The sequence below is a fragment of the Hypomesus nipponensis genome, chromosome 10, assembly GCF_054491055.1.
Source record: "Hypomesus nipponensis isolate SF chromosome 10, ASM5449105v1, whole genome shotgun sequence".
Lineage (NCBI taxonomy): Eukaryota > Metazoa > Chordata > Actinopteri > Osmeriformes > Osmeridae > Hypomesus > Hypomesus nipponensis.
The window spans coordinates 9,491,597-9,514,473 of NC_140370.1; the positions used below are offsets into that span (position 1 = coordinate 9,491,597).

The window sequence follows — 22,877 nt, forward strand, 5'->3', positions numbered from 1 at the left end:
TGATTGCAATCAACTATACAGACTATGGCAAGCCATTTTATCATTTAACCAATGAATTCTTTATATCCAGAATTGCATTTTGGATATCAATTCGAATTTTGGATATCAATAATTCAATTCTGGATACCAACAATTCAAATTCTTGATATCAACAATTCATTGGTTAAATAATAAAATGGCTTGTCATACTTAGTAAAAAAGCTTAGAATTGTATTTTCTTCAAGAATTCGAATTTTGGATATCAAGAATTCATTAGTTAAATGATAAAACGGCTTGCCATAACAGACATCCTCGGATTTAAATCATTTTAATAATTGTCCCTGCTTAGTGTGCACACTGTTAGATCCAGTGGAGAACAATTCCACTGCTCATCTTACCTGTATGATGTAGCACCGATGCACCTGTGCACCGGTTGCTTTTCGCTTGGACATAACTTGCATTCCTGTTGCTTTTCTAACTGTGTCGATTCTGACTGCACACGTCACTGCTGTTGCGTGCCCTTATAAGGAGCTTTTGGGCGTGTATGTATGCAAATTCAGGAGCACAAGGATGTGCTTTCAACTTAAGAAAACTCTTCCCGGGGAGCACAGCTCAGAAAACTTCTGCTGCGTAGGAACACATTTTCAAGCGTTCATGAATTTGGCGGAGGTCTTTTTCTTACTTGTTTTTCCGAAGCCCGTAAGAAACATTTCAGAAGAAACGTAAGAAAATGTTCGAGAATGAGGCACATTGTTTTTTGGCATTGTAGCCTGTTATGAAAACCAAAAGAAAAATAACACATACTTTGTATACATTTTCTTTTTAGCCTCACTCATTATCAACCAAATTATGATGTATGTTAATCATATCATGACAGCTCCACCTGCAGACAATATAAAGAAGCACTGCATCATCCTTTCCTGCTTCTATGTTAACATTTGAGCTCTTGCAAATTAATAAAAATCCTTTCCTCAATGTTACTAGAGGGAATTGAATACTGTAGCATACTCTATGCAGAAATACACTGCTGAAATGAACTGGAACCCAACCCAGTGATGTATCAATCAGGAACAATCAGGGTAATTCCCAAACTATATTTAGGATGTGAACCTAGTAGTAGATTGCTCAGGAGCTCCCCCAAGGCAAATATTTCACACCTACACCATCTGATATGTTATGGTATCTGGAAGAGTGGCCTTTGATTGAAGTCCAAGTCAATGCCATGTGTGATGTGGAAGCACTCAGAGCAGACATTGGAGGAGCGTGGAGTGTCACACCACAACAAGCTGTTGAGTAACCTCTTAACCTGTGTCTGGGAGCCAGCTTGCTGTGTGGGATCCTCCACATATTTTGGGCTCATTTCCAGTAAATGTGTACTACAGTGTGTGTGCAGTGGACCATGGATTGTTGGCCACTATTATTAGAACCAACAGTGGAAGGAAAGGACCTTAGTAAAGGTCAAGAAGGGTAAACAGTCAAAACAATACAAGCTATGGGATGACATTTACATACAGTATGTTTATGAATAATGTTATTAATGTTCATACAGACAGTGAAACAAGTACATAAGTTTTCACAATCGTACTTTCTCTAAGAATAGTTATAGATGAGTAATGCAGTTTAAAACAGCGCCTTAAACAACTTCAACAATGTACTGGATTACATAGCGTAGGTTAAAGTTTCACTTCAGTGAATGTCTTAACATCAACAGACAACAGCTGCTCCTCCGTTGTCAAGATTGTTGCCACCCCTTCTTTCAATGTCATGGCTGAACAACACATCCTAAAGACAATGCTATACTTTACAAAAAAAGCTTGATACATTTCCTTCAAATAATAGTTTGAGGAGTGTCTAGATGTCTTTTTCTGCATCATTAACTTTATTTTATATTCTTCATGCTATTTTTAATAGCTGGACCAGTCTTGAATAAAGTTAGAACCACACACAACATAGCTAAAAAAAAGTTCATGACTCAAAAGGCCATATAAGATGTTATTTAGACTTACACTGATTTAGCTTGAATGGCAACTTATTCATTTTACTGATAAAGGGTCACAAAGTCCTTTGTGTCATCATCAGCTGTAGGTTATTTTGCATGTGCCTACTCATGTTGCGGTGTGAAAGCACAGTCGTTTTACCTTATAAGTCCCCCTTTCCCCCACGTACCCCCCTCCATCCTCACAATTCTGACATTGGTGCTGAAGTGGATTTACCACTGAGATATTTGGCTTTGAATATAAACCCTTGAAGGGCCAATCGCTCCTTTGACCTTTGTAGGGTAAGTAAGGTTATTATTTGGTGGATCCTTGCCATCACATGTGACATTTCACATCCCAAATTAGACTTTTACTCAGAGGATCTTGTTTATAGCTCCAATCAAGTTACTGAATAAAACGCTGATGCATCAGTTTTCAACCAAACTGAGAAAAGTTTGACTGTTGCTTTGCATATTGGGGAAGCGTATTGATTTAGGTTGGTAAAGTGCAGTTCTATGGGTGTAAGTGAAACCCTCTGTTACATTACATGAAAAAGGGCTATACATATAAATTCCAATTCGATTTTGATTCATGACTTAACATAATAAACATCCTCCAACTACACCACTGAGACATCCTGCTTTATTGATTAAAGACAAGGGAATATAAAAAAAAATTATAATAATTATGTTTGAAAGAAGTTTAGACTGGAGGACTTGCATCACTATTTCTTTATATTGATTGTACCATATTACCGTATTCACAACAACTTTCATATTAGCTTCCTGGAGGCATACTTAAATGCTTAAGAAAATGAAATAAACCATTATTAGGAATATTAGCTGAGATGGTTATTATGAGTACTAGCTGAAGGAGGAAAAGGACATAATACATACATTACATGATGTATGTTTAATTTCCCTAATGCCGATGTCATTTTACATACCAAGATGTTGTGCATATCAAGATGGAATGTTTACAATACATTTTCCCAAACGGGTTTGAGTATCAATGATGACCTGTATTGAAATTAAATTATATAAAAATGTGATGAAAACTGTCACTTTCTTATTACAGTGTTTTTAACAATTGTAATGTCAAATGCAAGTTTAATTTTAATTCAAAACAACAGCTTCAATTGGTTAAATAAACAAGAAAACATTTAAAATGATGTACCGAGAATTGTTCTAGTATAAAGAAACCTATCTATAAAAAGGTTCTAAAAAAATTTAGAAGGAGATGGTGTAAGGGGAAAAAGAGCAAAGGAGGGGGTCTGAGCAAGACCCTAGATTCTTTCCTCCAATCCACTTCCATAAAGAAAAGGGATCCACAATTAGCTTCTGCTTGCTAGACACTTTGCAACAGATATAAGGAGTCCCACAGATCAGCATCCATGGACAGATACAGCAGCTTCAACTTCTGTGGTAAGATACTCTTCTTTGCATCCTTTATTCACATGGCCTTCACTTTATGACATGTTACGTTATTATTTGTATTATTATTGACATGTATATCACATTGTGAAGTTAAACTATGCATTCTATTCAATTTGATCCGTTCTGAGTTGAGTGGTTGGCATGGGTGTACTATCCATATTCATACTAATATTGTTACATTCAAATATTTGACAGCATCATCAGAGTCTAATTCATCTGGGAGGGGAAAACAAGGTGAGACTTGGTTTGATATTACGAACACACTTGTATAAACGCTCCATTTGTAGACTGAGTGGGGAAATATTGTTAGCATTGTTTAGCCTTATTTTAGTGTAAGTGTAAAATACCAAATGGATCTTTCAATTTAATTAGCTTATTTATGTCTGTCATCTTTGTTTTCCAGTGAGCCGTCACCATGAGTACGGACGCTGAGATGGCCCAATATGGCAAGGCCGCCATTTACCTTCGTAAGCCTGAGAGGGAGAGGATTGAGGCCCAGGCTGCACCATTTGATGCTAAGAATGCCTGCTATGTGCCCGATGTCAAGGAGTTGTACCTCAAAGGACTGGTTATTAAGAGAGATGGCGGGAAGTGCGATGTGAAAATCCTTGTCACTGAGGAGGTAAGAGGATAAATGTTTGTTGTCATGACCAAGTGAGTATGTATAGCAAAACAAATGTACAGTAGCAACACATTTGACTGTGTTCAAAAGCCTATCGGCCTGTCAACTGCTCAATTTCAGTTAGCTTAATAAAACTCACTACATATGGCATTTAGTCAAGTCCTATTACAATGAATTTAGTCTTTATTCATGTTTCCTCATTTTTCAGATAATTAATATTTGTACATGTTTTTGACATATGTCAGGTTAAAACCTTCAAAGAAGAGCAAATAGATCAGATGAACCCTCCTAAGTATGACAAGATTGAGGACATGGCCATGATGACCTACCTCAATGAAGCTTCTGTCCTGTATAACCTCAAAGAGCGTTATGCCGCATGGATGATCTACGTAAGAAAATTACACATGAGCCATCTTAAGAAAGCCAACCAGACCAGAAAAAATACCATATTAGAAAATACTGTCACTTTTAACAGCTACATTTTCCTTTACCCTCTCATCACACACAGACCTACTCTGGGCTCTTCTGTGCTACGGTGAACCCCTACAAGATGCTTCCTGTGTATGACATGGAAGTGGTCAACGCCTACAGAGGGAAGAAGCGTATGGAGGCTCCACCCCACATCTTCTCCGTCTCTGACAACGCCTATCAGTTCATGTTGACAGGTATGGATGGATGGATGAGCAAATTGATTTATTGACTGACTGATTTGTCTGGTTAAGTAAAGTTGGCCAATAGTTGGATAGATAGAATAAATAGATGGATGGATAAACAGATAGATGGATAAGGTGATGGAATAATTGATTTATAGTTACGTGGATAAATGGGGAGGGGTATGCATTTTTCGTTTACATAATTCATGCTCTCCACTTCCAGATAGAGAGAACCAGTCCGTCCTGATCACGTAAGTTTAACAATTAAAATGTATATCTATAAGACTATATTCAAGGTTTGAAGCAATAATGAAGCAGGATGTTTTTGTTTCAGTACATGATGTATGATTATTTCAGCAAAATCAAGTTTTGTCGCCTATAAACATGTTCTGTAAGCAAATGAGTCCCTCTGACTCAGAGCTAGTGGAATGTCTATTAATATTTTTTGGAGCTGGCCACTACTTTCCAACTAATTCTGTTCCAGCAATCCTGTTCAATTGTATTCCCTTTGGCTTATTTTGTGTCAGTCATACTCAAGCTGGAGAAAAGAGTTGGAGTTCAGACAAATATAGGGGGCGCTGTGTCTCTTATCTTAAATGTTACCCAGTGCAGGGACCTATTCATTTGTTCACTTCATTTACCTAATATGTCCTAATATGTATCATGAGTAAGACATTCACCAATACTTTGAGTACTTGATTTGATAAAAAATCATTTTCATCAACCAGTGGAGAATCCGGTGCTGGAAAGACTGTCAACACCAAACGTGTTATCCAATACTTTGCAACAATTGCTGTTTCTGGAGGTGAAAAGAAGAAAGAACAAACACCTGGCAAAATGCAGGCAAGTTTTAACATGCAGAAGGAAATTATAAGATTCTGTATTATATTTTTACACCTTAATTCAAACAGGCCCCAGATTGTGTCCAATGTTCACCAAATTTGCCACAGATGATCTTCAGACCAGGCCTCACAAAAGTTATGATGTACCTTTACTTTTTCAAAACCATTTGTCCGCTACAGCCAATCAAAATCGTTGGTTAACTGAAAAACAGGAAGTTGGGGTGATTTAGCAAATCTATGACGTATTCCCGCCAAACTTGATATGTCTTTGGAACCCTATTCTGAGAATGTTCAAAACATATTTTAGTGTAATTATACCTTCTTGGCCCCCTCTGTTTCCGGTTATTTTTGCTTTTGTCTTAAATTGTGTGGTTAATGATTGTTTTAATGAATGGAGATTCATGTTCTTATTTCTGCATAATATAAGTTTAAATGTATACAATTTGAATATAAATGTTTAAAGCTATTATGAAGGGAACTTTCCAGGACTAGAGAAAAGTAATACATGTTTGAAAGACGAATGTTATCAGACTAAACAAACCAACTGGTTTGTCTCTCTTCAGGGTTCTCTTGAGGATCAGATCATTGCAGCTAACCCTCTACTGGAGGCCTATGGTAACGCCAAGACAGTGAGGAATGACAACTCGTCTCGCTTTGTAAGTCTGACAAGCATATTTCCTGTATATCTTCATACTTATTATTATGATTATATTCCTATACTGCATATAATTATGCATTTGTATTATGAATCAAAAAAGCATAATAATAAATATTGAGAGATTAATGCTTTCCTCACAATCATACTTTTTTAAGGGTAAATTCATCAGGATTCACTTCCACACTACCGGCAAACTGGCTAGTGCTGATATTGAGACTTGTAAGTTGACTTGGATTAATTGCTGTTGGTGTCAATATACAATAGATTCTAAATGTTCTCTCTCTATGTATTTTATCTAACTCTCACAGACCTGCTAGAAAAGTCCAGAGTGAGCTTCCAGTTGCCTGATGAGAGAGGCTACCACATCTTCTACCAGATGATGACCAACCACAAACCTGAACTTGTTGGTGAGTCACCGCAGAGCTTAAAGGAATAAAATGATTTAATTTTCAGCATTTGCTCCTTTGTCCTCTCATTGAGGGTACAACATTTCACCTTTTTACCTTTAACTAGATTCAGGTGATAATCCTTTTAGTTTTGTGTCTCCACAGAAATGTGTCTTATCACCACCAACCCCTATGACTATCCCATGATCAGCCAGGGTCAGATCACTGTGGCCAGTATTGATGACAAGGTTGAGCTTGATGCCACAGACGTAAGTCACTAAAAGGATTAAACTTGAAAATCATAATGTATTGGTGGTTTAATGTAAACTTTCTTTCCACATCTAGGATGCTATTGACATCTTGGGTTTCACCGCTGAAGAGAAGATGAGCATCTACAAGCTGACTGGTGCTGTCATGCACCACGGCAACATGCACTTCAAGCAGAAGCAGCGTGAGGAGCAGGCTGAGCCAGATGGCACAGATGGTGAGTCTGACATTCAATCCAAAAGTTTTTACTGTAATCCTTAACCTCCTTAACCATTTTACTATTTAACTATTGCACTATTGAACCTATTTGTGATAAACCTGCATTCCGATGCTCATTGCTCTTTTTTCTCCCCAGTGGCTGACAAAATTGGTTACCTTCTGGGTCTGAACTCAGCTGACATGCTGAAAGCTCTGTGCTACCCCAGAGTGAAGGTCGGAAATGAGTATGTGACCAAGGGTCAGACAGTGCCTCAGGTAAGACTTGGAAAAGCCTCCGAGCGATCTTTTTCCTACTATATACATACATATTTGTAATACTTGATATGCCATTACAAGTGCAGTGGGATGGTATATCTATATCTATGAAATCATGTAATTATGCAATGTGACACAGGTGAACAATTCTGTGAGCGCTTTGGCCAAGTCCATCTATGAGAGGATGTTCTTGTGGATGGTGGTCCGCATCAACCAGATGTTGGACACCAAGCAGCAAAGGAACTACTACATCGGTGTACTTGACATTGCTGGATTTGAGATCTTTGACGTGAGTTTGAGATTGGTCAAAGATTATTTGAAATAAATTAGCAAGTGGTTGATTTTGCGTATCAGGAAACTATACATAAAGTATCTACTCTAAATTGAAGTAAAAATATAATACAGTATGGGTGGATAGCTAAATAAAGTTCTCCCAAATTGAAAATCCATAGTACAACAGCATGGAGCAGCTGTGCATCAACTTCACCAATGAGAAACTGCAACAGTTTTTCAACCACACCATGTTCGTCCTGGAGCAAGAGGAGTACAAGAAAGAGGGCATTGTCTGGGCTTTCATTGACTTTGGCATGGACTTGGCTGCCTGCATTGAGCTTATTGAGAAGGTAAGGTGTCTGTGGATGTTTCATACCTGGCAAGGATGTTCTTATCATATCACAATGCTTATTATATGTCTTATTCAACTATGCCGTTTCAGCTCACTCTTACACACAGTATATTTTAATGATCAAAGTATATTTCTACACAGCCAATGGGCATTTTCTCCATCCTGGAAGAGGAGTGCATGTTCCCCAAGGCTTCAGACACTTCCTTCAAGAATAAGCTGTATGACCAACATCTTGGAAAGACTAAAGCATTTGAGAAGCCTAAACCAGTAAAGGGCAAAGCAGAAGCCCACTTCTCCCTGGTCCACTATGCTGGTATAGTAGACTACAATATCACTGGATGGCTGGAAAAGAACAAGGATCCCCTGAACGACTCTGTGATTCAGCTGTATGGGAAGTCTTCTATCAAACTGCTGGCCACCATTTATGTTGCTCCCCCACCTGAGGGTTAGTATTGTTATATTAACAGTTCAGACATGACACACATCAAAAATGTCATTTATAATTAAAAAAATAAACTATTCCTGTTAATGATCTCCAATCTGTTATATCTGTTCAACAGATACAACAAAGAAAGGAGGCAAGAAGAAGGGAGGTTCCATGCAGACTGTGTCTTCTCAGTTCAGAGTGAGTAAACTTTTTATAATGTTTTAAAACAACTAAATAACTTCATGAAATTATTGTTTTGAAGATATAATTTGCAAAAACCTTACAGGAGAATTTGGGAAAGCTGATGACCAACTTGAGGAGCACTCACCCTCATTTTGTGCGTTGCCTGATCCCCAATGAGTCCAAGACTCCAGGTATAACATAACCCATCATTTTACTCTGAAGTGAATATAATACATTTGCCAATTGTAACTCTTGTTGTAACTTTTGAAACCAGGTCTGATGGAGAACTTCCTGGTTATCCACCAGCTGAGGTGTAATGGTGTGCTGGAGGGTATTAGGATCTGCAGAAAGGGCTTCCCCAGCCGAATCCTCTATGCTGACTTTAAGCAGAGGTACTGACACACATGCATAATTATGTTTTTTTTAAATTGTAATACAGGTACATTGATACAGGTAGACAGGAAAATGTACTGTAATAATCAAAATATCTCTCTATGCAGATACAAAGTATTGAATGCTGCTGTAATCCCTGAAGGCCAGTTCATTGACAACAAGAAGGCTTCTGAGAAGTTGCTTGGGTCAATTGATATAGATCATGAGGAGTACAAGTTTGGACACACCAAGGTAACAAACCAGATACACTCATAATGATACGATACAAGCAACTTTATGGTAAATACTCTGCAACCAGTGCATTTGCCTATATTTGATAAGATGAACAGTTTCTTTGAGAGCAATATGTGAATCTGTTTTAGTCATCTTTTTATATTCAGCTTTGTATTCTCCCTATGCCTCAGGTGTTCTTCAAAGCTGGTCTTCTTGGTGTCCTTGAGGAGATGAGAGATGAGAAGCTTGCTAATCTGGTAACCATGACACAAGCTCTTGCCCGTGGATACGTGATGAGGAAGGAGTTTGCCAAAATGATGGAGAGGAGGTGAGATGGAGAAGATACAAGGAAAAATATGGATTCAGGTTTTTGCATTCAAGGCATTCAATTTTTTTAAGGAGTGATTCAATTCTGTTTAAGTATGAAGCTATTGTTAGAATAATGATGTGATATTTTTGGATTGATGGATATATTGAACTTTATGGAATTATGATATATTTTACATGTAGGAATGGGTTAGTGTAATGATTGAATTACATCCTTTTGTATCGAGCTAACCAAACACTGTCTTTATGTCTCTTTATCAGAGAGGCTGTCTACACCATCCAGTACAATGTCCGCTCATTCATGAATGTGAAACACTGGCCATGGATGAAGGTCTATTACAAGATCAAGCCTCTCCTGCAAAGTGCTGAGACTGAGAAGGAGCTGGCCAGCATGAAGGAAGACTATGAGAAATGTAAAGTTGCTCTTGCCAAGGCTGAGGCTCGCAAGAAAGAGCTGGAAGAGAAGATGGTGTCCATACTGCAGGAGAGGAATGATCTGTCTCTCCAAGTTGCTTCTGTAAGTGAAATACATATTCATGTGTGAAAACATACGGTACAGTGCTTAAAACAATGACTAAACATATAAAACAAAACATAGTCAATATTAATCAATATTTGTACTTTTCCTTTTCTCTTTTCAGGAATCAGAGAATCTGAATGATGCTGAGGAGAGATGTGAGGGTCTGATCAAGAGCAAGATCCAGCTGGAGGCCAAACTCAAAGAGACAACAGAAAGGCTGGAGGATGAAGAGGAGATGAATGCTGAGCTGACAGCCAAGAAGAGGAAGCTGGAGGATGAGTGCTCTGAACTGAAGAAGGACATTGATGATCTGGAGCTTACCCTGGCCAAAGTGGAGAAAGAGAAGCATGCCACAGAGAACAAGGTATCAACATCTCACCAAGAGCAAAACAGCAGCTTGTTCAAAAACACAAACAATAGTTTTAACTAACTTTGTGTTGTTCAGGTTAAAAACCTGACTGAGGAGATGTCATCTCAAGATGAGATTGTTGCCAAGCTGACCAAGGAGAAGAAAGCCCTGCAAGAGGCCCACCAGCAGACACTGGATGACCTGCAGGCAGAGGAGGACAAAGTCAACACTCTGACCAAGGCCAAGACCAAGCTGGAACAGCAAGTTGATGATGTGAGTTGAGTTAGAAGAATCATTCTTGCACATTTTACATTTAGAAAATGTATTTAAAGTCTTCATGTGCCAGTCTAGATTTTAACAGCACTTGAACATTCCCTTTTTGAGATCAGGGATATTTTTATTGTTTCGAATTGTTTCAAATCAGGGATTCAGATTGACAGCCAACAATGATTGATTTATTAATAATGAAAAATATTATTATTATTGTATTATATCATCATATGGTTAAGTAAGAGTGATAACTACCAACCGTTTACATTGAAGTTACCTTAACTACCATACAATTAGTAACAACATTGTAATTACATGAAAAATGTCATATCGTTTGCAGCTGTAGTTTAGTTTTCAAGTTATTACACAATGGACATTTTGTATTTGTTGTAACCTTTACAACCCTCCCCCATACTTTGCCTTACACGTTATTTTAATTTAAACATACAATATACCACTTAATAATAAGAAATATCAATTCCTAGGTACCTACATAACTTTCACAACAAGTATTGCTATGTAGTTAATTAGTAGTAAATAACCTCAATGTAAATGTTACCAAACTGTTTTTTTCTGTCTTCCAGCTTGAAGGTTCACTGGAGCAAGAGAAGAAGCTCCGTATGGATCTTGAGAGAGGCAAGAGAAAGCTGGAGGGAGACCTGAAACTGGCCCAGGAGTCCTTAATGGACCTGGAGAACGACAAGCAGCAGTCTGATGAGAAGATCAAGAAGTAAGTGTTCTGATACACTATACAGTATAGATGTAGACATACTGTATGTCATTTGACATTATTTGAGATATTCCTGTCTGACTTTTTAAATTGTTCCAAAAAAAATATGACAAGAATACACATTTTAGTTGATACTTACAAACTCTACAAACAGACTGTCCCGTTATGGTTTTGATGTGTTTGACTTTCCCCTCATAATAACACAGTAACTAAACATCTGACATGGATTATTTTGTGCGTAATAGAAAAGACTTTGAGACCAGCCAGCTCCTCAGCAAGATTGAGGATGAGCAGTCTCTGGGTGCCCAGCTGCAGAAGAAGATCAAGGAGCTCCAGGTGCGCTGTAGTTACTATGCCCATGTAAAGGGATATTCAACAATTTTTCACAGGAAATACTACATTTGATAATAGCTGTATGCCAGAGTTCATGACATCCTGAGGTGAGGAAATTCCTTATTTTGTTTAATTATCAGCTAAAAAATATTTTACATCTACTGTAGGCTCGTATTGAAGAGCTGGAGGAGGAGATTGAGGCTGAGCGTGCTGCCAGGGCCAAGGTGGAGAAGCAGAGGGCCGATCTGTCCAGGGAACTTGAGGAGATCAGTGAGAGGCTGGAGGAGGCTGGAGGCGCCACAGCTGCTCAGATTGATATGAACAAGAAACGAGAAGCTGAGTTCCAGAAACTGAGACGTGACCTGGAGGAGTCCACCCTGCAGCATGAGTCCACAGCCTCAGCCCTGAGGAAGAAGCAGGCTGACAGTGTGGCAGAGCTGGGAGAGCAGATCGACAACCTGCAGCGTGTCAAACAGAAGCTGGAGAAAGAGAAGAGTGAATTCAAGATGGAGATTGACGACCTATCCTCCAACATGGAGGCGGTTGCCAAGTCTAAGGTCAGTGATAACAAATAACAATCACATAATCAGACCAAATGGTGGGAGGGCAAGATTAGGGTTTAGGTAGTCTCAGGATCAGGATCTAAAATCGGACCTCTTTTTAATCTCCAAAGTTTTCTGTTACTATTCATAACATCATATTGACTCCTATCCATGTGAGCATTTAGTCTTTGTCTCGTATACATGGTAGATGCTACATGTATCCAATTCCATACAGTACAGTATGTGTTACAAAGCTTATCTATTTCTTAATTCATGGTTTGGGAAAGTAAAAAAAATAACCCAATCCATACACTGTCTGCATTTAGCTGGTTATGAATCAGGAAACAGTGTCTGTAAAACATGGTGTTTGTTCCGCAGGGCAATTTGGAGAAAATGTGTCGTACCCTTGAGGACCAGCTCAGTGAGATCAAGACCAAGAACGATGAGAATGTTCGCCAGATCAACGACATCAGTGGACAGAGAGCTAGACTCCTCACTGAGAACGGTAAAATAAGTCAAGAAAAAGCAACATTGAAGTACTTCCAATTACTGTGTCCTGATTAAAGTTATAAAATACAGTACCAGTTTAAGATTTGACTTTGATGAACAATTAGCTAATGCTCCACAAAATCCAATGAAGTTGATGAAGTACTCTAGAAAGAAAGACAACTCAGATTTGATCAACTCCCCACAGGAGAGTTTGGTCGCCAGCTGGAGGAGAAGGAAGCCCTGGTGTCCCAGTTGACCAGAGGCAAGCAGGCCTACACCCAGCAGATCGAGGAGCTCAAGAGGCATGTTGAGGAGGAGGTCAAGGTAATTCTCAAACCTGAAGAAAAATGCAAGAAGTTTACCATTGATCCACAGGCCCACTGAGCTAAACAGTAACTGTAAGGCAGTGCCTGTTTGGATATTTTACCAGTCCATATCTGTCTCTCGATATCTTATCAGTAAGGAATCAAATCTAAACGCATCACCCTGTAGTTCTCATTGATCAAGTCAACACAGCTGCCCCTTGTTATTTCCCTTTAAGGCTAAGAATGCCCTGGCCCATGGTGTCCAATCTGCTCGCCATGACTGTGACCTACTGAGGGAGCAGTTTGAGGAGGAGCAGGAGGCCAAGGCAGAGCTGCAACGTGGCATGTCCAAGGCTAACTCTGAGGTGGCTCAGTGGAGAACCAAGTATGAAACTGATGCCATCCAGAGGACAGAGGAGCTGGAAGAGGCCAAGTAAGTCCATGAAAGTCTGCCCTCAGGCAACGATACACAAATGAGCCACAACATTTTTTGACAGTATTGTCAAATACTGCAAGCCTGCCATCAGGACAGGACAAGTTTACAATACTGCTCTTGTATTTAACAGGAAGAAGCTGGCTCAGCGTCTCCAGGATGCTGAGGAGACCATTGAGGCCACCAACTCCAAGTGTGCCTCTCTGGAGAAGACCAAGCAGAGGCTGCAGGGAGAGGTGGAGGACCTCATGATTGATGTTGAGAGAGCCAATGCCCTGGCTGCCAACCTGGATAAGAAGCAGAGGAACTTTGACAAGGTAAGAAATATTGTACTACACTTGCAAATTTAAGTATACATTTAAGTTTCGAGGCAGTCACTGTTTCAAACGTGTGGTTGAATGGCGTACAAGATAGACCTTCAGTTGTTTGTTGTATGAATTGCTGCTGTGGTACCTTGGTAGGTTCTTGCAGAGTGGAAGCAGAAGTTTGAGGAGGGCCAGGCTGAGCTGGAGGGAGCTCAGAAGGAGACTCGTTCTCTCAGCACAGAGCTCTTCAAGATGAAGAACTCCTATGAGGAGGCTCTTGACCATCTGGAGACTCTGAAGAGAGAGAACAAGAACTTGCAACGTGAGATAAATGTAGTTTGTGGTGCTTTATACAGTATACTTAAGTAGTGTGCAATCCTATGTAATGGTGATTCCAAATGTTTTTTTTTCTAATCAGAGGAGATCTCTGACCTGACCGAGCAGATCGGAGAGACTGGTAAGAGCATCCATGAGCTGGAGAAGGCCAAGAAGACAGTGGAGACAGAGAAGTCTGAGATTCAGACGGCTCTGGAGGAGGCTGAGGTACAACAACTACCTTTTTATGATAAATATGAGTATGCTGTAGAATTCCTCAATACTGGTTAAGATGATCACATGTAAACGTTTCTTTATCCAGGGAACACTGGAGCATGAGGAGTCCAAGATTCTGCGTGTGCAGCTGGAGCTGAACCAGATCAAGGGTGAGGTGGACAGAAAGCTGGCAGAGAAGGATGAGGAGATGGAGCAGATCAAGAGGAACAGCCAGAGGGTGATGGACTCCATGCAGAGCACCCTGGACTCTGAAATCCGCAGCAGGAATGATGCTCTGAGAATAAAGAAGAAGATGGAGGGAGACCTGAATGAGATGGAGATCCAGCTGAGCCATGCTAACCGCCAGGCTGCTGAGTCCCAGAAGCAGCTGAGGAACGTTCAGGCGCAGCTCAAGGTACTCTGATTGTTGGCAATAGTCTTACAGTACATAAACTATATTTATATTTTATCAATATAAAATACTGTATATGGACAAAAGTATACGGACACCTGAACATCACACATATGAGTTTATTGTATGTTTCATTCCAAAACTACAGGCTACATGATTATTTATGGAAATACCCACCAAACCCACCAAAGCTACAGCCGCGTAAATCTGAGAATCAAATTGTTTACAAACAGATAAATGTCTTTAAAATACGCATGCATTAATAAACAAACTATTACACTAGGAGTGCCCTGCAAGCATCTGGTTAAAGGCAATTATTGCTCACTCAGACAGCTAGTGACCAACAGGAAACCCCCAATTATCTCTCAATCACTTCCTGCTTTGCACCCAACCCTTCAGTGTGACATCAAACAGTAACTTAACAGAACAGAAAATCTAACACATTCTAATTTAACAGTAATATTTATTTTTTTCAAAATGTTATTTTTTCACCCACAGTAAACATTTGCTATTATAAATTGGTAAAGAAAATACACTCTGTACATGGTCTTGCCGCAGGATGCCCAGTTGCACCTGGATGATGCTGTTCGTGCTGCAGAGGACATGAAGGAACAGGCTGCCATGGTGGAACGTAGAAACGGTCTGATGGTGGCTGAGATTGAGGAGCTGAGAGTTGCTCTGGAGCAGTCAGAGAGAGGCCGCAAAGTGGCTGAGCAGGAGCTGGTGGACGCCAGCGAGAGAGTGGGACTGCTGCATTCACAGGTGTGGAAAACATCCACAAACACAGACAAATAGGTAACATTCCTAACAAAAGTTTTGTTTATTGTTAAATCCATGTGTACTCTCTTTCAGAACACCAGCCTGTTGAACACCAAGAAGAAGCTTGAGTCTGACCTGGTTCAGGTGCAGGGAGAGGTGGAAGACATTGTCCAGGAGGCCAGGAACGCTGAGGAGAAGGCTAAGAAGGCCATCACTGATGTGAGTCTGGATAACTTGAATATCCCACTCTCACCACTGTTCTACTACCACTGCCACTTCCCCATTGTTCTAAAATGTATTGTTCTACTAAAACAATTTAAAAGTAATGCCAGCATACAGTAGTTAGAATTTGTGTACAATAACATACTGTAACTAACATGTATGTTAAACAGGAACTACCTTCCACCCCTATTTGTATACTAGTAATATATATATATATATATATATATATATATATGGTATTGCCTTTTGCCCTCACAAAATATCAATGAACAGCCATTATAGCTACTATATGATATGCTGGCTCACCTAGCTTTACTTCATCTCTTCATGTCTGATCTATTCTGTGGTTGTATTATTTTACTGTTGCAGGCAGCCATGATGGCAGAAGAGCTGAAGAAGGAGCAGGACACCAGCTCTCACCTTGAGAGGATGAAGAAGAATCTTGAAGTGACAGTCAAGGACCTGCAGCACCGTCTGGATGAGGCAGAGAACCTAGCCATGAAGGGTGGCAAGAAGCAGCTCCAGAAACTGGAGTCCAGGGTGAGTTGATAGTCACTGATTGACCTCAAATGCTTCTCTACAGTATTTTGTATGCTTTGTATGATTTGAGTATTTTTTGTGTATTCACTGTAAACCCTAATAAAACCCTTTTGTCGATGATTTCATGAGTGGTAGATTCCACAGGTTCACTCATGAGCTCCTGTTCTCCACCCAGGTGCGTGAGCTGGAGACTGAAGTTGATGCTGAACAGAGGAGAGGAGCAGATGCAGTCAAGGGAGTCCGCAAGTATGAGCGCAGAGTCAAGGAGCTGACATACCAGGTAACAACACTCAGTAAAAATCTGCATATTTTTATAAAACAATAGGCCTACATGTTGATATAAATAATTTGTGTTTACCTCATCATCTGCTTCAGACTGAGGAGGATAAGAAGAATGTAACCAGACTTCAGGACCTGGTGGATAAGCTGCAACTTAAAGTGAAGGCTTACAAGAGACAGGCTGAGGAGGCGGTGAGTCATACATTAATTAATATAAATGTAATATTACAGAATTAGACTTTACAAAGTAAAACATTAATTAACCTAATCAGCCTTTTTAAAATGTGATTGCCATTCTGCTATCTTTAAACCTGCCATCAATGTCACCCAGGAGGAGCAGTCCAACTCCCACATGTCCAAGTTCAGGAAGGTTCAGCATGAGCTGGAGGAGGCTGAGGAGCGTGCCGACATCGCTGAGTCTCAGGTCAACAAGCTCAGAGCCAAGAGCCGTGAGGCCGGAAAGGTAAAGAGATGATGCTGACTTATACTACTGGAACCTTATCAACATCATTTCAAGTGTGGTAGCACTTAGTACATGAAATTATCTATTATTATACGTCTATTATTCCACGATGTCCAATTGCCACACTATATAGATTTTTACATATTACTTTTTTTAAATATATATTTGCCAAAACCAGGTTTTACTAATAGTAAGTAAATTGAAGTACCCCTAACACTCCACTCAATTTATAGGTTAGACATTTGATGAAGTATTACTTCATCAAAAGGTCAACGTATTTAATTTAGGAAGTCCACATTTCATGTAAAATAAATGGGATTAGTAATGATCCTTCATTCTCTCTTCCCTTCTATCAGGCAAAGGAAGCTGAATAGAAGTGACAAGAACCTGCACCAAAACATTGCTATGTTTCATAAAATATGAATTGAATGGTGATTTTTTGAACATGGTTTGAAATAAAGTACGTAGGCCTACGCTATTTCATGACTGTGGATCTTTTTGCAAATTCAAAGTATTATGCACACAGACAAGTGTTACCATTAGCAACTCCCTCATAATTTTAGTTTATAGTTAATGAGCTGTATCCAAATTATGTTCTAAAACATCTCTTCTTAGTGTGTTGTGATGTTTTGCTGTCACTGCAAATGGAATGATGATTAAATGTGTGCATACTTCCACACACTCAATTATATTGTGAAATTGCACTTAATATTTACAATTTCTAATAAAATTATTTCATTCGTAAGATGCATTCATAACTCAGAGAGACCTCCTAAAATTAGCCACACGTCCCTCAATAGCATGCTGTCCAGTATTGGAGTATCAAAACATTTTTCATAATTTTTCATGAAACATCAACATTTTTAGAATGACTGTCAAAGTGCAACATCAAACAAGTATACTTTATGTCTAATATCAACAAAGTACTTGAGTCTTCACCTACATTTACAGCACCACCTCCTGGCACTAATGTGGAGTGCTGATCACTCAGGTTTTTTGATGCGTTATGCTTTTCTGTTACATTAATGTAACTATCCATATACAAACAACTAATTAAATGTATATTTTATTCATCCAAACAACCTCATACTCTAATTTTTCAAGTTTGCTCACCAGGGGTGTATTTAACTTTGCAGAAAAAAGTAGTACGGTCTCCTTCCAAAGCCATTTTAGTGTCTGCTAATGATGTAATGATATCTTCACAGTTGATACCTAAAAAACACAATCTTTTAATTTTCAGAATAATATATTTTCCATTCAAATACATGTCAAATATATACATGCTATATAGTTAGTAAAACTGTATGAAGAATGTGAAAATTATATTGTACATTTTAGAAAAAAAACATTTGTATCTGTGAAACTTCCAGTATTGTGCCACTTACTTTGTTAAAAGAAGAATTACATTTAGTAATATTGTTCCTGTTGTTGTGGATTTGCAGACATCTGGCATTTGGAACCGACTGATCAATTGATTACTGTACTGTGTTTTATTACCCTACAGTGTGGCTCCTACTTCTAAACTGGATTGTCTACTTCAAATGTATCTTCAAAAGTATGTAATCAGTACATTTTATTTGTATTTTACTTCTTAATCACAATTTAAGACGGAAATCAGTGTACTTACTTACTTACTGTTAGGTTTTTGCACAGAGTCTCCAGGTTTCCTGTCACTGTGGACTTCAGAGCACAGTAGTACACAGCAGAGTCTGTTACTTCAGCTGAAGAGATGATCAGATCAGTACGTTTAATGTCTTTCTTGTGATCAAGAGTAAATTTATTCTTCATTTCCATCTCCCTAAACTCCATTATCACCAAATATGGAAATGATCCTGGATATTGGCGATACCACTGCAAAGTGTCGCCAGAAGAGTAGTTGCAGGAGAGAGTAACAGGTTTTCCTTCTGAAGCCAGAACAGAATCAGTGAATGGTGTAATTATATTCTCAGAAGTAACTGCTGTAAAGAAAATGGATACAGATTTTAACAAGACAAGCCTTAAAACGTCCAAATTGGCAGTACATGTTATAATGTAACAGTTGTGAAATGTAAGCTCTTTGGTTGAAAATGAAAACACACAGTTGAAGCTATTGCATCACTTACCTTTAAGGTTTGCCAACAGCAGAATTAAAGAAAGCAACATTTTGTCACAGAAATATTCAGATAGATAGGCAGCTGAATCTGTACTTTTTCAATGCGCAAGATGTTTGAAGATTGACACAATATTGTTGATTGTGTTGCGCTTCTGAATCAGGACCCCCAGTCAATATGGAAGCTTCCACTGCAGGCAATATAGAGGCACCGCACCAACAAACTAATGAATGATGATCACACAGTGTGCTCAAGTAAACAGCACCCCCTGCAGATAATTTCTAATCAGTGTTTCCACAGTGAATATTGTGCATATTGTCAGGGTTTCCTGTCACTGTGGCCTTCTAAGCACAGGTGTATAGAGCAGATTCTGCCACTTAAACAGAGGAGAGCACCAGATCTAAGTGCTTTGCATCTCTGTGATTCAGAATGATCCCCGTTTTCACTTCTCCATGTTGCACTATTAACAACTCAGGAGCTGATTTGGGGCATTGCCGATAATATTGAAGTCTGTCACCATGGGAGTATTTAACTTTGCAGGAAAGAGTAGTACTGTCTCCTTCCAAAACCAGTGCTTCATTAAGCAAATTAAAGTATTTAAATAGCATTTGTTTCAGTTTGTGTGCCCCCCTGATCAAACACTGGCCCCACCTTGGCCCCCCTCAGTAAAATTTGTCTAGAACCCCCACTGCCTGTTCTTTCTCTTCATCTAGTTTTATAGACGTTTGGATATGATGGAGTACATTGACAAAGTTACTTAACTTCACAATGGGCAAAATGTGTTGTGTTTTTAGTCCTGGGCAGGAGCGGTTTTAGGCACGGGCGGACCGGGCGGCCGCCCGGGTCGGCATTTTTTCATGTCACGTGGGGGGTGCACGAGGATAAAAACAATTATAATCTCTGCGCCGCAAAGCTGTTTTCTCTTATCTAGCAGTTCACTTTGTGAGGAATTGGCATATTGGTGCTCCCTTCAGGCAGCTGCAGGTACCCCTGCTTGCTGAGACGGTGCGGTGCAGCATTTACCGTCATTTGTGCTGCCAGGTAGCGGTCCTCGTTCCGTGTACTCTCGGGGGGCGGCCGGTGGGGTAGGGGAGGCACTGGATTTCTTCGTCCCGGGGCGCCCAATGTGTTAGGACCGGCACTGGTCCTGAGTATTTGGCTCTGTAGCCTGTGATGAAACCTCACCTGCAAACAAAAAATAACACAACATTTGTTTACATTTTCTCTTTAGCCTCTCACTTATTATCAACTCAATTAAATTGTTAGTTAATGGTTCATCAGCTCCTTATAGCTCCACCTATAGACAATATAAAGTAGCACAGCATCATCCCTCCCATCCTCAATGTTAAAAGCAGAACTTCATGTGATATAATACGTTGGACACAGGTTGTTATTATGTTTGTGTCAAAATAAGATGATCATTTGGCCTATTATTTCGAAACTTTTTAAAAATGTCGTAATGTTTTCTTATATTACCTTAATTGATTGATTTAACAAGCGTTGATTGAGATACTGAGTTTCTTTTTCCGGAATTAAAATCTAATTGAATGCGCTGACTAATAAAGTAAATGATTAAAACTCAAACTTTAAAAAACTTTTTTTTTTTTACTGGGACACACCAGATTTATACTGAGGCACGTATCCCAGTAAAAACGGTCAAGCGACAACCCTGACCCAAGCCAAAATTGCTAGGTTTGCAAAATGTACCGACCCTGCCTTTAACATTTGAGCTTTCATGAATGAATTAAAATCCTGAAAATATTTCCTTAATGTTGTTAATGGAAGGGATTGGAAACTGTAGCATACTCTGTAGCAGTACTATACTGATTAAATTAATCGGAACCCAACCCAGTGATGTACCAATCAGGGACAGAAATCCTAAACTATATTTTCAAAAATTAACCTAGTAGTAAATTGCTCTTTGGAGAACTCCCCCTAGGAAGATATTTTACATTTAAACCCTGTGATCTTTATAGTATCTGGAAGAATGGTTCATTTGATTTATGTCCAATTCAATGTCATATGCGATGTTATGGAGGCGCCCTGAGCATAAACTGGAGTAGTTTACCAACAGTCTCTGGAGGAAGGGATCCCTCTCTGAATTGCTCCTCCCAAGGTTTCTTCCATTTTTTCTCCCGTTGGAAGTTTTTCTGGGAGTTTTTCCTTGTCTTCCTTGAGGGTTTAGGTTGGTTGAGGGGCAGTTCCTTTGGTGTATGTGAAGCCCTCTGTGACATGCTTGTGTGTAAAAAGGATTATATAAATACATTTTATTTAGCCTGGAGTGGAGCCTCACCAAGCTGTTCCATAACCTCTTAAGCTTAAATGTCTGGGAGCCAGCTTGCTGGGCAGGATCCTCCACATACTTATCATGTCATTGCCAGTGAATGTGTGGGCAGTGGGGAATGGATTGTTGGCCACTATAAATAGAGCCAACAGTTTTCCTTTACCAAGCAAAGGACCTTGATAAAGGTCAAGAAAGCTAAACAATCCAAACAATGCAAGATATAGGATTACATTTACATACATTATGTTATATTATACAATTATTTGTTCATAGAGACAAAGACAGTGGACGCATTACTTAACTTTTCATAAACGTACTTTCATTAAGAGTGGTGGTGGATGAGTAATAGAGTTTAAAACAGCGCCTTAAACAACTTTAGATATGTACTGGACTACATAGCACAGGTTAAAGTTTCACTTCAGTGAATGTCTTACCCTCATCAGACAGCAGCTGCTCCTCCATTGTCAAGATTGTTGCCACCCCTTCTTTCAATGTCATGGCTGAACAACACATCCTAAAGACAATGCTATACTAAAAAAGCTTGATACATTTCCCTCAAATGATAGTGTGAAGTGTCCAGATATTTTTTTCTGATTTATGAACTTATCTTCTCATTCTTCATGCTGTTTTTCATAGCTGGACCAGTCTTACATAAAGTAATAACCTCAAACAACATAGCTAAAAAAAGTTAACAACTCAAAAGGCCATAAAAGTCGTTATTTAGTCTGACACTGATTTAGCTTGAATGGCAATGGCTGATAAAGGGTTAGAAAGTGAGTGCTCTACACCCCTGCTGACACCCCCATAAACCCCCCTCCATCCTCACATTTCTGACATTGGTATTAAAGTAGATTTACCACTGAAATATATTGCCAAAAATGTATCATGTATCTTTAAAAAGCCAATCCATGCTTTGGACTTTATAAGGTAAGTAAATTTGTTATTTGGTGGAGCCTTGCCATTACATGTGACATTTCTGATCCCAAATTAGACTTCTACTCAGAGGATCTTTTTTTATAGACCCAATCAAGTTACTGAATACAACGCTAATGCACCAGGCAGGCAAACTGATATTAAACTTTCTGATAACTGCCTGCTTTCAACCAGATAGAGAAAAGCTTGACAGTTGTGCATATTGGGAAAGAGTATTGATTAATGCCTAAACATAATAAATGTCCTCCAACTACACCACCAAGGCAGTCTTTATATATTAATTAAAACACTGGGGCATTTAAAAAAGTACATGATTATGTTTGAGCCTGTTCAATATTTGTTTTTATTTATTCATGTTTGTTCCTCACCCATCCTCCTGAAAGAAGTTGAGACTGTACAACTTGCATCACTATGTTTTCATCTTGATTGTGCCATAATACCGTATTCACTTCAGCTTTTACATGAGCTTTCTGAAGACAAACTTAAATGCTTCATAAGGAAATGAATTAACAGACTAAATGAACAATTACCCAGATTATTAGTTGAGGGGGGTGTGTGTTCTAGCTCAAGGAGAAGATTGACATTATGTGCATAATGATGATGTGTTTTATCTTTTACATACAAGAT

The 22,877-nt window shown here is 39.1% G+C and overlaps 1 protein-coding gene and 1 long non-coding RNA gene across 3 annotated transcripts; one reads left to right on the forward strand and one right to left on the reverse strand.

Moving 5' to 3' along the window:
* The first annotated feature begins 3,794 nt into the window (after positions 1–3,794).
* On the forward strand, positions 3,795–17,421 carry LOC146271567 (myosin heavy chain, fast skeletal muscle-like). Its single transcript, XM_084706561.1, has 39 exons — positions 3,795–4,013; positions 4,259–4,402; positions 4,522–4,678; positions 4,890–4,917; positions 5,395–5,509; positions 6,072–6,164; positions 6,322–6,385; positions 6,475–6,573; positions 6,718–6,821; positions 6,898–7,036; positions 7,175–7,293; positions 7,433–7,582; positions 7,746–7,916; positions 8,060–8,363; positions 8,479–8,543; positions 8,632–8,719; positions 8,803–8,920; positions 9,029–9,152; positions 9,326–9,462; positions 9,723–9,978; positions 10,103–10,345; positions 10,427–10,603; positions 11,185–11,330; positions 11,576–11,666; positions 11,831–12,220; positions 12,584–12,710; positions 12,900–13,018; positions 13,236–13,432; positions 13,566–13,749; positions 13,894–14,059; positions 14,156–14,280; positions 14,375–14,683; positions 15,239–15,442; positions 15,533–15,658; positions 16,031–16,201; positions 16,377–16,481; positions 16,577–16,672; positions 16,812–16,943; positions 17,300–17,421. Exons 1-39 carry the CDS (start codon positions 3,807–3,809, stop codon positions 17,315–17,317), a joined length of 5,808 nt encoding a protein of 1,935 aa, XP_084562687.1. The 5' UTR covers positions 3,795–3,806; the 3' UTR covers positions 17,318–17,421.
* A 1,338-nt stretch (positions 17,422–18,759) lies between these two features.
* On the reverse strand, positions 18,760–22,126 carry LOC146271568 (uncharacterized). 2 transcript variants are annotated; one of them, XR_014767077.1, is made up of 4 exons: positions 21,752–22,126; positions 21,102–21,268; positions 20,057–20,218; positions 18,760–19,223 (listed from the first exon to the last, which is right to left on the reverse strand). It is a non-coding gene; the product is annotated as an uncharacterized LOC146271568 (long non-coding RNA). The 2 variants fall into 2 exon arrangements; XR_014767076.1 differs by having other exon boundaries at positions 18,760–20,218.
* Positions 22,127–22,877: the final 751 nt, after the last annotated feature.